The sequence below is a fragment of the Salvelinus alpinus genome, chromosome 7 (assembly GCF_045679555.1).
Source record: "Salvelinus alpinus chromosome 7, SLU_Salpinus.1, whole genome shotgun sequence".
NCBI classification, from domain to species: Eukaryota; Metazoa; Chordata; class Actinopteri; order Salmoniformes; family Salmonidae; genus Salvelinus; species Salvelinus alpinus.
In genome coordinates this window covers 83,172,455-83,186,876 of record NC_092092.1, presented here as the reverse complement: position 1 = coordinate 83,186,876, position 14,422 = coordinate 83,172,455, and the positions used below count along the sequence as shown (strand labels likewise).

The window sequence follows — 14,422 nt, the reverse complement described above, 5'->3', positions numbered from 1 at the left end:
TCCTTGCACATACTGCAACATATGGTATACACACGTGGTGTATACAGTGATGTAAAAATACTTGAAAGTACTACTTAAATCATTTTTTGGGGTATCTGTACTTTACTTTGCTATTTATATTCTTGACAACTTTTACTTTTACTTCACTACATTCCTAAAGAAAATCATGTACTTTTTACTCCATACATTTTCCCTGACACCCAACAGTACTCGTTACATTTTGAATGGTTAGCCGGACAGCAAAATGGTCCAATTCACACACATCAAGATAACATCCCTGGTCATCCCTACTGCCTCTGATCTGACTCACTAAACAGAGAACATCCCTGGCCATCCCTACTGCCTCTGATCTGGCAGACTCACTAAACAGAGAACATCCCTGGTCATCCCTACTGGCTCTGATCTGGAGGACTCACTAAACAGAGAACATCCCTGGTCATCCCTACTGACTCTGATCTGGAGGACTCACTAAACAGAGAACATCCCTGGTCATCCCTACTGCCTCTGATCTGGCGGACTCACAAAACACAAATGCTCCGTTTGTAAATTATGTCTGAGTGTTGGAGCGTGCCCCTGGCTATCCGTGAATAAAAAAATCTAAATAAATTGTTCCATCTGGTTTACTTAATATAAGGAATTTTAAATTGTTTATACTTTTACTTTTGATGCTTAACTACATTTTAGCAGTATATTTAAAGTATATTTTAAAACCAAATACTTTTAGACTTTTACTCAAGTAGTATTTTACTGGGTGACTTTCACTTTTACTGGACTCATTTTCTATTAAGGATATCTTTACTTTTACTCAAGTATGACAATTGGGTACTTTTTCCACCACTGGGTGTATTTAAGGTAAAGATAGTGAACTGTCCATTTAAAACATTTGAATATATTGATCATGACCTAAAGAGGACTTTAGTTCTATTCATTCAGCTCACAAACGTGGCTACCTAACTGTTTTCAACAATGCTACATGGTTTCCTTGACAAGAAAACAACAAGTCGGGCTGAAAACAGACTGCATAGCAACCCGGACTATCAGCTCCAATCTGTGTGTGTGTGTGTGTGTGTGTGTGTGTGTGTGTGTGTGTGTGTTTGTGTGTGTGTGTGTGTGTGTGTGTGTGTGTGTGTGTGTGTGTGTGTGTGTGTGTGTGTGAGAGCTCCCTTATTAACCAAACAGGACACCTGGTGTCCCTCTCACGTTACCGCAGTTTGGCCAAGCTGAGGTGACTAACCTTTATGGAGACCTGCTGTTCTCTAGGCTCCTAAAGAGCTTGGTAGGTCTGCTGTTCTCTAGGCTCCTGAAGAGCCTGGTAGGTCTGCTGTTCTCTAGACTCCTGAAGAGCGTGGCAGATATGCTGTTCTCTAGACTCCTGAAGAGTGTGGTACTGTAGGTCTGCTGTTCTCTAGACTCCCGAAGAGCCTGGTAGGTCTGCTGTTCTCTAGGCTCCTGAAGGGCCTGGTAGGTCTGCTGTTCTCTAGGCTCCTGAAGGGCCTGGTAGGTCTGCTGTTCTCTAGACTCCTGAAGAGCTTGGTAGGTTTGCTGTTCTCTAGGCTCCTGAAGAGTGTGGTACTGTAGGTCTGCTGTTCTCTAGACTCCTGGAGAGTGTGGTACTGTAGGTCTGCTGTTCTCTAGACTCCTGGAGAGTGTGGTACTGTAGGTTTGCTGCTCTCTAGACTCCTGAAGAGCCTGCTAGGTCTGCTGTTCTCTAGACTCCTGAAGAGCTTGGCAGATATGCTGTTCTCAAGACTTATGTTGGCTTTGGTACTGTAGGTCTGCTTTTACAAAAGAGTTTCTTATCATGTTAAGCTCTCACAGGCTTGGCTGATACCCGGCAAAGACTCCTGGGGAGCTTCCTTTTCAGCTTGAAATAGTGTTGATCAGAATCAGAGTATGAGACTGATCTACGGTCAGATTTGTACTTTTCAACCCCTACTGGTTATATGTAGTATTTGGCATGGGCAGGCTGATCCTAGATCTGTGCCTATTTTGCCCTAAGGACAACATGAACTTTGAGCAAATGTTATCAAGATTTGCTGTTACCCTGCCTAGGCTCTTCGGGAGCTTAATTTTCCCCTTGAACCAGTGTAACTCTGAAGTTACCCCCTATACAAATCAAATTGAATCAAAGTTTATTGATCGCATATACAGTTTTGCTTATGTTATTGCCGGTGCAGCAAATTGATTATGTTTCCAGCTCCAACAGTGCAGTAATATCTAGCAACATAATAACAATACACACATCATCCATACGTTTAAAAAGAAATATCAGAAAGAGCAACGTCAGAGTCCAGAATATAAATACATGTACAGTCCCTTGCAAACGTATTCATCCCCCTTGGCGTTTTTACTATTTTGTTGCATTACAACCTGTAATTTAAATGTATTTTTATTTGGATTTCATGTAATGGACATATACAAAATAGTCCAAATTGGTGAAGTAAAATGAAAAAAATAACTGCTTATGTATTCACCCCCTTTGCTATGAAGCCCCTAAACAAGATCTGGTGCAACCAATTACCTTCAGAAGTCATATAATTAGTTAGATTGCACACAGGTGGACTTTATTTAAGTGTCACATGATCGGTCACATGATCTCAGTATATATATATACACCTGTTCTGAAAGGCCCCAGAGTCTGCAACACCACTAAGCAAGGGGCACCACCAAGCAAGCGGCACCATGATGGCCAAGGAGCTCTCCAAACAGGTCAGGGACAAAGTTGTGGAGAAGTACAGATCAGGGTTGGGTTATAAAAAAATATCAGAAACTTTGAACATCCCACGGAGCACCATTAAATCCATTATTGAAAAATGGAAAGAATATGGCAGCACAGCAAACCTGCCGAGAGAGGGCCGCCCACCAAAACTCACGGACCAGGCAAGGAGGGCATTAATCAGAGAGGCAACATAGAGACCAAAGATAACCCTGAAGGAGCTGCAAAGCTCCACAGCGGAGATTGGAGTATCTGTCCATAGGACCACTTTAAGCCATACGCTCCACAGAGCTGGGCTTCACGGAAGAGTGTCCAGAAAAAAAGCAATTGCTTAAAGAAAAAAATAAGCAACACACATTTGGTGTTCGCCAAAAGGTATGTGGGAGACTCCCCAAACATATGGAAGACATCTGGTCAGATGAGACAAAAATTTAGTTTTTTGGCCATCAATAAAAATGCTATGTCTGGCGCAAACCCAACACCTCTCATCACCCCCAAAACAACATCCCCACAGTGAAGCATGATGGTGGCAGCATCATCATGTGGGGATGTGTTTCATCGGCAGGGACTGGGAAACTGGTCAGAATTTAAGGAATGATGGATGCCGCTAAATACAGAAATGTTCAGTCTTCCAGGGATTTGAGAGTTGGACGGAGGTTCATCTTCCAGCAGAACAATGACCCTAACCATACTGCTAAAGCAACACTCGAGTGGTTTAAGGGGAAACATTTAAAAGTCTTGGAATGGCCTAGTCAAAGCCCAGACCTCAATCCAATTGAGAATCTGTGGTATGACTGAAAGATTGCTGTACACAAGAGGAACCCATCCAACTCGAAGGAGCTGGAGCAGTTTTGCCTTGAAGAATGGGCAAAAGTCCCAATGGCTAGATGTGCCAAGCTTATAGAGACATTCCCCAAGGGACTTGCAGCTGTAATTGCTGCAAAAGGTGGCTCTACAAAGTATTGACTTTGGGAGGGTGAATAGTTGTGCACGCTCAAGTTTTCTGTTTTTCTGTCATATTTCTTGGTTGTTTCACAATAAAAAATATTTTGCATTTTCAAAGTGGTAGGCCATGTTGTGTAAATCAAATGATACAAACACCCCAAAAATCTTTTTTAATTCCAGGTTGTAAGGCAACAAAATAGGAAAAATGCTAAGAGGGTGAATACTTTCGCAAGCCACTGTAGTTGAATGGTGTGTATAGACAGGATAAACTGATCTCAGGTCAGTTTTGACCGTTTGCGTTCTACTCCATCATGGTGAAGGTTAGGATTAGGAAAGAGTAGGCTGATCCTAGATCTGTACCTAGGCCCTAAGGGTAACTCTTGCAGAAAGAGTGTGGCTTCCATCAATGTAATTGTCTGCATCATTTCCAATCACCCATATATTTTTTTGTAAATATATAAAATATATATTTTCCATTATTTTTCCCCTAACTCTACCACCCTCCCCTAATTGGAGTAAACTAATGGACAACACTTAGGCTTCTACTTCCAGCTTATACATACTACACTGAACAAAAATATAAACGCAACATGTAAAGTGTTGGTCTCATGTTTCATGAACTGATATAAAAGATCCCAGAAATGTTCTATATGCACAAAAAGCGTATTTCACTCACATTTTGTGCACAAATGTGTTTACATCCCTGTTGGTGAGCATTTCTCCTTTGTCAAGATAATCCATCCACCTGACAGGTGTGGCATATCAAGAAGCTGATTAAACAGCATGATCATTACACAGATGGCAAACAGCGTGTATTAGTGTGAGTTTGCTGATGTCAATGTTGTGAACAGAGTGCCCCATGATGGCGTTGGGGTTATGATATGGGCATTGCATTTTATTGATGGAAATTTGAATGCGCAGAGATACCGTGATGAGATCCTGAGGCCCATTGTTGTGCCATTCATCCACCGCCATCACCTCATGTTTCAGCATGATAATTTAGCATGATATTTACTCCATGTCGCAAGGATCTGTACACAACTTCTGGAAGCTGAAAATGTCCCAGTTCTTCCAAGGCCTGCATACTCACCAGACATGTCACCCATTAAGCATGTTTGGGATGCTCTGGATCGATGTGTATGACAGCGTGTTCCAGTTCCCGCCAATATCGAGCAACTTCTCACAGCCATTGAAGAGGAGTGGGACAACATTCCACAGGCCACAATCAACAGCCTGATCAACTCTAAGTGAAGGAGATGTGTCGCGCTGCATGAGGCAAATGGTGGTCACACCAGATACGGACTGGTATTCTGATGCCCATAACTTTTTTTAAAGGACCAACAGAAATCTTTAGATTAAGGCCTAATGAATTGATTTCAATTGATTGATTCTCTTATATGAAATGTAACTCAGTAAAATCTTTGACATTTTTGCATATTACGTTTATATATTTCTTTCAGTGTATGTACATTTTACGGACACAGTATATTTTACATCAGTTATCTTTTGTGTGTTTTTAGTCCCATCCTTCAGCTCCACTCAACCCCTCCCATAGATCTCTGATCACCATCCAGTTTCTGATTTCTATTTGCCACGTATAGTTCCTCCTCTGTCATTTAGACTTCACATTAGTCTTTCTGTACAGCTGTTCATTTTACATTATTAATAGGGAAAGAATCCTTACAATTAACTTTGATTAGTGGAGACGGAGGAGACTGAAATGAAAACTTATGCTTAAAGTACTTTGCTTCCTCTTTCAAAACATTGTTTGATGAATCATGTGTGACTCTATTTGTAACACATTTCAGTAAAAAAAAAAATGGTAGCATTTCTATGTTGAAGATGTTTTTTATAAATTGGTGCATTTTCCCACATATTCCATCCATTACACTTGATCTTCCTTGAATAAGGTCCTCCATTTCTTTTTGTTTTTCCTCTAACTTACTCTGAGCCTCTATGGTAGAGTTTTATTACCATCTATCTGTACTGTTAGGCCCTCTATTTTCCTTTGTTAATATGAACTATTTTGACTGAAATTCATTGTTTTAAATATGAGGATTGAATTGCATGGCCTCTAAAGGCACATATAAAAGTGTCCCATACAATAAGGGGATCTAATAACATATCACATAACATATCCATCTATGTTATGTTATGTTGGAACAAATCTGTTATAAATTCCTCTGTCCTAGTTAAACACAAGTTGTCAACCAATAGGCTTTGTTTAAATGTCCAATATCATCGCCCATGTGAAAATTCTGTAAGAGTAATGTATATGCCAATTATTTGATGGTCTGACCTCATTCTATCGCCTATCAACACTTTTTTTAAACTTTGGGTGCCAGCGAGAATTAAATAAGAAAGTAGTCCAGACTACTAGCTTAACTGAGCGTCCACCATGTATATTTCACCAGGTCAGGCTAAGGGTAACTTATACCTGGAGCCTGGAGTGTTTTCATGCTAGACAAGAAAGGCCAATGGGTCATACCATTCTTTTGAAGGGGCCATGGGTAATACCATTTGTCTGAATGCTTTTAACTCTGGGGGGGGGGGGGGCTTTTAGAAAGCTAAGACCCTTCCTTCACAAAGAAACAGGTTGTGGAATGCAGTGTGATCACTCATACTGTACAGGGTGTTTCCATTACCTTCAGGGAGAATCTTTCAAAACTTTTACATCTTCTTAAAAAGGCTGATTGTCTGCTTTTGCATTGATGTTTGTATCTGTTGTGTACTCTGCCAGCTCTTTGACTGTTAAACTGGGTGTTAGCCTTCAGGAATAAACATTCATTCTGTGTCTATTAACTGCTTTCAAATGTTTTCCTGCAGAGATATACATTTGTTAAATGTACTATATGTTTCAGTAAAGTACGACGACAGAAAAGCCAGGGCAGCAAAAGAACCGGACGTTTAAGGTACAATACAGGTAGATGAATGGAAAACAGCAGGATAGAAGAAACAGAAGAAAATAAGGAAAGACTAGAAAGACAAAACAAAAGAAAGCAGGTCCCAGAAAAACAGAAAGGATACAGCTTTAATCAGGAGAGAAACAGAAAGCAGAAAGCTTTAACCAGGAGAGAAACAGAAAGCAGAAAGCTTTAACCAGGAGAGAAACAGAAAGCAGAAAGCTTTAACCAGGAGAGAAACAGAAAGCAGAAAGCTTTAACCAGGAGAGAAACAGAAAGCAGAAAGCTTTAACCAGGAGACAAACAGAAAGGATACAGCTTTAATCAGGAGAGAAACAGAAAGCAGAAAGCTTTAACCAGGAGAGAAACAAAGTTTATAAATGCAGAAACAGTCCTACAGAAAATTGAAGTGTATAGATACAGAAACTTAATAGGAAAACAGAAATCAGTCCATCAAAGGAAAGAGAAACAGAGAAACCATAGTCATTGTTGTCAGCTAGCTGGTTTAGTGATCAACATGGTGAATCTAAAACCACTCTTGAGTGTTATTTTCATTCTATGTTGTTCTATGTATAAACCAGTCGAGTCGTAAAACCGTAGAAGTTAACATTACGTCAAATTGCATGCAGAAGTGCAGTGTGTACATGACTGACATCGATGGTCTCAGAGCCAGGGCTCACAGGACGGTAGTAGTAGTAGTATATCATTTGGTAGTTCTCGAACTAAGCGCAGAGAAACTGAGAATCAGAAGTCTCGGCTATGTCCCAAATGGCACCCTATTTCCTATATAGTGCACTACTTTTGACCAGGGCCCATATATAGTGCACTACTTTAAACTGCACCCCATTCCTATAAAGGGAATGGGGTGCATTTTCAAACATCAGTCAGTCTATATTAGAAACAGAGGCATTAAAGGAGTTACCTGTCTGATACTTTCATGTCTGTAAGCTCGTATTAAATTACAGATCATAGATCATAAAATAGACGCCAGCGCATCTGTTCAAGGGCTTTGTATCGCTCTGTCTCAAGTCTTTCTGGAGATGGGAAAAACAATGTAAAAAAAAAAAAAAGTAAAGTGTGAACCCGATTTCTCATCCCAAAGTTATTTAGGAGCTGACAGAAAATTGGTCTTTTCCAAAGCTCAAGTGCACTTAGTGGTTTTTATATTTGATACTATTTGGCAAATAGTTTGGCAAATAGTACCAAATATTCCCCTGTTAACTGACAATTAAATAATGTTCCTTTGCATTTTTAGACTTGAATCTACAGCTGTGTTGATCTCTGGATCTATAGCATAGTGTTTGTTGATCTCTGGATCTATAGCATAGTGTTTGTTGATCTCTGGATCTATAGCATAGTGTTTGTTGATCTCTGGATCTATAGCATAGTGTTTGTTGATCTCTGGATCTATAGCATAGTGTTTGTTGATCTCTGGATCTATAGCATAGTGTTTGTTGATCTCTGGATCTATAGCATAGTGTTTGTTGATCTCTGGATCTATAGCATAGTGCTTGTTGATCTCTGGATCTATAGCAGAGTGTTTGTTGATCTCTGGATCTATAGCATAGTGTTTGTTGATCTCTGGATCTATAGCATAGTGTTTGTTGATCTCTGGATCTATAGCATAGTGTTTGTTGATCTCTGGATCTATAGCATAATGCTTGTTGATCTCTGGATCTATAGCATAGTGTTTGTTGATCTCTGGATCTATAGCATAGTGCTTGTTGATCTCTGGATCTATAGCAGAGTGTTTGTTGATCTCTGGATCTATAGCATAGTGTTTGTTGATCTCTGGATCTATAGCATAGTGTTTGTTGATCTCTGGATCTATAGCATAGTGTTTGTTGATCTCTGGATCTATAGCATAATGCTTGTTGATCTCTGGATCTATAGCATAGTGTTTTTTGATCTCTGGATCTATAGCATAGTGTTTGTTGATCTCTGGATCTATAGCATAGTGTTTGTTGATCTCTGGATCTATAGCATAGTGTTTGTTGATCTCTGGATCTATAGCATAGTGTTTGTTGATCTCTGGATCTATAGCATAGTGTGTGTTGATCTCTGGATCTATAGCATAGTGTTTGTTGATCTCTGGATCTATAGCATAGTGTTTGTTGATCTCTGGATCTATAGCATAGTGTTTGTTGATATCTGGATCTATAGCATAGTGTTTGTTGATATCTGGATCTATAGCATAGTGTTTGTTGATCTCTGGATCAACAAATAGTGTTTGTTAGTGTTTGTTGATCTCTGGATCTATAGCATAGTGTTTGTTGATCTCTGGATCTATAGCATAGTGTTTGTTGATCTCTGGATCTATAGCATAGTGCTTGTTGATCTCTGGATCTATAGCATAGTGTTTGTTGATCTCTGGATCTATAGCATAGTGTTTGTTGATCTCTGGATCTATAGCATAGTGCTTGTTGATCTCTGGATCTATAGCATACAGAGGGTTCTTGTCAGTTGCATAGCAGACTTGTTTTGTTTAATCCCTAACGAAGCAGCAAAAATCCAAACCCTGAAATCAACATTCCACAAGGAACTCCAACCAAATATTTGCGTTTTGGGTGTAGAAAAATGATTTATGTTGAGCTTTGTACTGTGAAATAACATCAACAGTGACGTCTAATCCTGTAGTATCTCGGTATCCAATAAATAGACTGTGTGTTTCCGTTGTCGTCTGTCGTCTGCAATATAGTGAAATAAGGTTCTCCTGTCTGTCTATCTGTTGTACTTTGGTCGTGTTAACACAGTTCAGAGTAGAAACAGAGTACAAGCAGAGTAGAAACAGAGTAGAAACAGTAGAAACAGAGTAGAAGCAGAGCAGAAGCAGAGTAGAAGCAGAGTAGAAGCAGAGTAGAAACAGAGTAGAAACAGTAAAAGCAGAGTAGAAACAGAGTAGAAGCAGAGTAGAAGCAGAGTAGAAGCAGAGTAGAAGCAGAGTAGAAACAGTAAAAGCAGAGTAGAAACAGAGTAGAAACAGTAAAAGCAGAGTAGAAACAGAGTAGAAACAGAGTAGAAGCAGAGTAGAAGCAGAGTAGAAGCAGAGTAGAAACAGTAAAAGCAGAGTAGAAACAGAGTAGAAGCAGAGTAGAAGCATAGTAGAAGCAGAGTAGAAGCAGAGTAGAAGCAGAGTAGAAACAGTAAAAGCAGAGTAGAAACATAGTAGAAGCAGAGTAGAAGCAGAGTAGAGGCATAGTAGAAACAGAGTAGAAACAATAAAAGCAGAGTAGAAACAGAGTAGAAACAGAGTAGAAGCAGAGTAGAAGCAGAGTAGAAGCAGTAAAAGCAGAGTAGAAGCAGAGTAGAAGCATAGTAGAAACAGAGTAGAATCAGAGTAGAAACAGAGTAGAAGCAGAGTAGAAACTGAGTAGAAACAGAGTAGAAACAGAGTAGAAGCAGAGTAGAAACAGAGTAGAAGCAGAGTAGAAGCAGAGTAGAAACAGAGTAGAAACAGTAAAAGCAGAGTAGAAGCAGAGTAGAAACAGAGTAGAAGCAGAGTAGAAGCAGAGTAGAAGCAGAGTAGAAGCAGAGTAGAAACAGTAAAAGCAGAGTAGAAACAGAGTAGAAGCAGAGTAGAAGCAGAGTAGAAGCAGAGTAGAAGCAGTAGAAGCAGTAGAAACAGAGTAGAAACAGAGTAGAAGCAGAGTAGAAGCAGAGTAGAGGCATAGTAGAAGCAGAGTAGAAACAGAGTAGAAACAGAGTAGAAACAGTAGAAACAGAGTAGAAGCAGAGTAGAAGCAGAGTAGAAACAGAGTAGAAGCAGAGTAGAAACAGAGTAGAAGCAGAGTGGAAGCAGAGTAGAAACAGAGTAGAAGCAGTAGAAACAGAGTAGAAGCAGAGTAGAAGCAGAGTAGAAACAGTAGAAACAGAGTAGAAGCAGAGTAGAAGCAGAGTAGAAACAGAGTAGAAGCAGAGTAGAAACAGAGTAGACGCAGAGTAGACGCAGAGTAGAAACAGAGTAGAAGCAGAGTAGAAGCAGAGTAGAAACAGAGTACATCTATCAGTAGAAGAAGAAAGAAGGCCTCCACACCTGGGGTTCGATCCCGGCCCTCTTGGCAGAGAAGGTGGGTCTGGGTGCCTGGACGCTCGACCGAGGAGAGGCCACTCTCTCCGGAGAGAAGGCAGAGACAGGAGAGGTGATCCTGGGGTCCCTCGGCTGTGGAGTCCCCCCGTGTTGTGGAGGATAATTATCCCTACCTCCAATTCCTCCTGATGGGGGCTGAAGTGACGGGGACATGGTAGGCCTGAAGCGGGGCAGGCTGTTGTAGTTGTGTGACTGAGGGTTGGAGGAGGGCAGGGAGGCCTGCCTGGAGTAGGCCTCAGATGAGACCAGGGGTTTGGGTGGTGGAGGGGCCCCTCGGGGCAGAGCGCTCAGCAGGGTGCTGGTAGAGTCCTGGACTGGGTTGAAGATGAACAGGGAGGAGTTGAGCTGGTAGGGCTGGTGCCTGGAGAGGTCCATCTCTATCTTGGTGCAGCCGTACTCCAGGGGTGGTTCCTCTGGGACCGGGGCCGGGGTTGGAGCCTGCTGGCTGGGCCTCCTGTTCGCGGGCTGAGGGGTCTGGAGGGTCCGTGTCAGCCTGGCGCTGAGGTCAGTGTTGTTAGCGATAGCTTTGACCCGGCCAGGCATATTAGATGGATAGACCCAAGACGGCGGCAGAGACGCAGTGGGAGACGGAGATCTCATCTGACCACCTCCACCACCGGAGACATTCTGGTTCTCCACTACGTACTTCTCCATCCTGGACTGGCGCTTAGCGAACAGCTCGGCCCCCTTCCCTGATGCGTTGGTCAGGGTCTGCTCTGGCTGGTGCTGCCCCCTGGGTTCCCTGGTCCTGGAGCTCTTGAGACAGGAGGACCATTCCGGCACGTTGGCAGCCTCCGCCTTCACCTCCTCCCTGGCTAGGAAGTTAGAGGCCTCGGCCCCCAGAGCCAGCAGCTCCTCCTCTGGGGCTGGGTCGGGAACGGAGCGGAGGCCGTGCTTCTTCCTGTCATCGTTCCCTTGGACCAGAGAGAGGAGTTCAGGGTTGGGTGCCATGACAGGCTTCTCCTTAAAGGTGAACATGGACTTCCTGGCTGTTGACGATCGTCTGATGGCCGCCGCCCCTTTCTCCAGAATGCCCGTTTTGATTGGCTGCTGCTGGTTCTGTTGACCAATAGGCTGAGGGGTGAAGGGGACAAAGGTGTTGGGTCTGGGGGAGGTTGGAGGAGGGATGTATTGGGTGACAAGAGGGTTGGGGGGTCGATATTGGGACACTGGGGCAGCTGTAGGAGGAGGGTTGTACTGGGGGGCGGGTGTAGACCTAGGGAACATGACGGTAGACTTGGGAGTAGGACTAGAGAGAGACTGGGAGGGAGGAGGGGGATGGATGGGGAAGGCTGGGAGAGGAGGCATGGAGCATGAAGCAAGAGGGGGAGGAGGGGAGAAGGCGACAGGGCGAGTGGCAGTGAAAGCAGGGAGAGGGGGAGTGGAGTAGGAGGGGGCTGGGAGTATGTTGTTATCCATGACAGGACTCCTGCACTCTGGGGACTTAAGCTGTACGGTGGGCGGGGAGAAGAAGGGTCTGGCTGTCCGGTTGACGATGGTGGGGGTCTGTCTGGACAGGGACATAGAAACTCGCCCGCCATTTTGGATCTCTCCAGCAGAGCCCTGGGTGCTGTGGAAGCCATTACGGGTCTCAGAGGGAGCTGTGGGGTATGAGCCCCTATTCATCCCCACTTCCTCTCTGACTGTACCGGTGTTGTTGTCATTTACTGGTATAATCTCATCCTTCACTTCACCCTCAATATCCTCGTATATCTCCTCTCTTTCTCTCTCTCCACTCCTATCTTCCTCCTCCTCTTCTCTCTCGTTCACCGGCTGGAAGTGTCTCTCTTGTATCACGTCCACTTCCTCGTAGATGTGCTCGTCGCCTGGGTCCTCCATGATGTCACTTCCTGTGACCTCACATCCAAAGGGTGGCGACCAGAGTGTTGGTTTTGTCCCGCTGCTGTTCTTCCGGTTCAGTTGTCTGTCTGTCTCTGTCCCTTCACTAGGACCCTCCCTCTCCTCCTCCCATGTCAGGTTGTTGTTCCTGTTATCTCCGTCTCTCTCCTCTTCTCTCGTTCTTTCCCCGCAGCTCTCTAGCGTGAAGGCGTTGACCCTCTGCTTGCGGCGGTTGAAGAGCTGGACGCCGCGTGAATTGGAGCAGCCAGACGGGACGGTCAGCTGGGCCGCGATGATCTGTGACCTCACCCTCGCCTCCTTCAACTCCTTCTCTGATAGGCTGGCACTACGCGTCAGGTCTGGAGGGGGGGAAAGGAATGCAGGAAGAGAGAGAGAAGGAGTAATAGAGCGATAGAGGAGGGGGGAGAGAGAAATCAAGATGGTTATTTGATGATAGCAACAAAAGCTTGGACACATTAATTAAACTCATAACCCCAGAATAGCCATGTGTTCGTTTTCTAGTTTTAGAGGGTAGCTAACTAACACCTATTATAGGAAACACCTCTGTTAAAAGTGTTGCCTCAAAAATGTGCTTAATGGGTAAGTCAATCTTAGATGTTAAGTCCCCTATTTGAGCGGTTCTGGACTGGTTTCAGTAGAGCTCCCGAGTGGCACAGTGGTCTAAGCCACTGCATCTCGGTGCTTGAGGCGTCACTACAGACACCCTGGTTCGATTCCAGGCTGTATCACAACTGGCTGTGATTGAGAGTCCCATGGGGCGGCGCACCATTGGCCCAGTGTCGTCCGGGTTTGGCCGTTGTAGGCCGTCATTGTAAATAAGAATTTGTTCTTAACTGACTTGCCTAGTTAAATAAAGGTTAAATGTAAAAACAAATGTTTGTTTTTTTAAATAGGTGCTTGTAAATATTCAAACTAATGTGAACCAACGAGGACAAAGTCTTAACAAGTTTGAGGAGGAATATACAGTGCCATAACAAAGTATTCCTTGACATATTCCACATTTAGTTGTGTTACAGCCTGAATTCATAATGAATTAAATATTATATTTTTATCACCCATCTACACACAATACCACATATTGTCAAAGTGAAAACATGTTTTTAGAATCTTTATTGAAAAATGAAATACAGAAATATTTAATTTACACAAGTATTCACAACCCTGAGTCAATACATGTTAGAATCACCTAAGGCAGCGATTACAGCTGTGAGTCTTTCTGGGTAAATCTCTAAGAGCTTTGCATACCTGGATTGTACAATATTTGCACATTATGCTTTTCAAAATTCTTCAAGCTCTGTCAAGTTGGTTGTTGATCATTGCTTGACAGCCATTTTCTAGTCTTGCCATAGATTTTCAAGACGATTTCAGTCAAAACTGTAACTAGGTCACTCAGGAACCTTTAATGTCATCTTGGTAAGCAACTCCAGTGTATATTTTGCCTTGTGTTATAGGTTATTGTCCTGCTAAAAGGTGAATTTAACCAGTGTTTGTTGGAAGCAGACTGAACCAGGTTTTACTCTAGAATTTTGCCTGTGCTTAGCTTTTTTAATCCTAAAAAAACTCCCTAGTCCTTGCCAATGACAGGCATACCCATAACATGATGCAGCCACCACCATGCTTGAAAAATATAAAGAGTGGTACTCAGTGATGTGTTGGAGTTGCCTCAAACATAACGCTTTGTATTCAGGACATAAAGTTAATTTATTTGCCTTTTTTTTCTTCCAGTTTTACCTTATGCATATTTTGGAATATTTTTAGTATGTACAGGCTTCCTTCTTTTCACTCTGTCATTTAGGTTTGTATTGTAGAGTAACTACAATCTATCCTCAGTTCTCCTATTACAGCCATGAAACTCTGTAACTTCTTTAAAATCCCCTGTGGCCTCATGGTGAAATCCCAGAGCAGTTTCCT

At 42.8% G+C, this 14,422-nt stretch overlaps 1 protein-coding gene across 3 annotated transcripts in view; it reads right to left on the bottom strand.

Moving 5' to 3' along the window:
• The window catches only part of LOC139581778 (synaptopodin), a 61,709-nt gene that overhangs the window by 5,934 nt on the left and 41,353 nt on the right, over nucleotides 1-14,422 (bottom strand). For all 3 annotated transcript variants that reach the window (XM_071411933.1, XM_071411934.1, XM_071411935.1), the window contains one exon: nucleotides 10,598-12,849. In XM_071411933.1, the coding sequence (XP_071268034.1) occupies nucleotides 10,598-12,849 (2,252 nt within the window). The remainder of the gene's footprint in view (nucleotides 1-10,597; nucleotides 12,850-14,422) is intronic.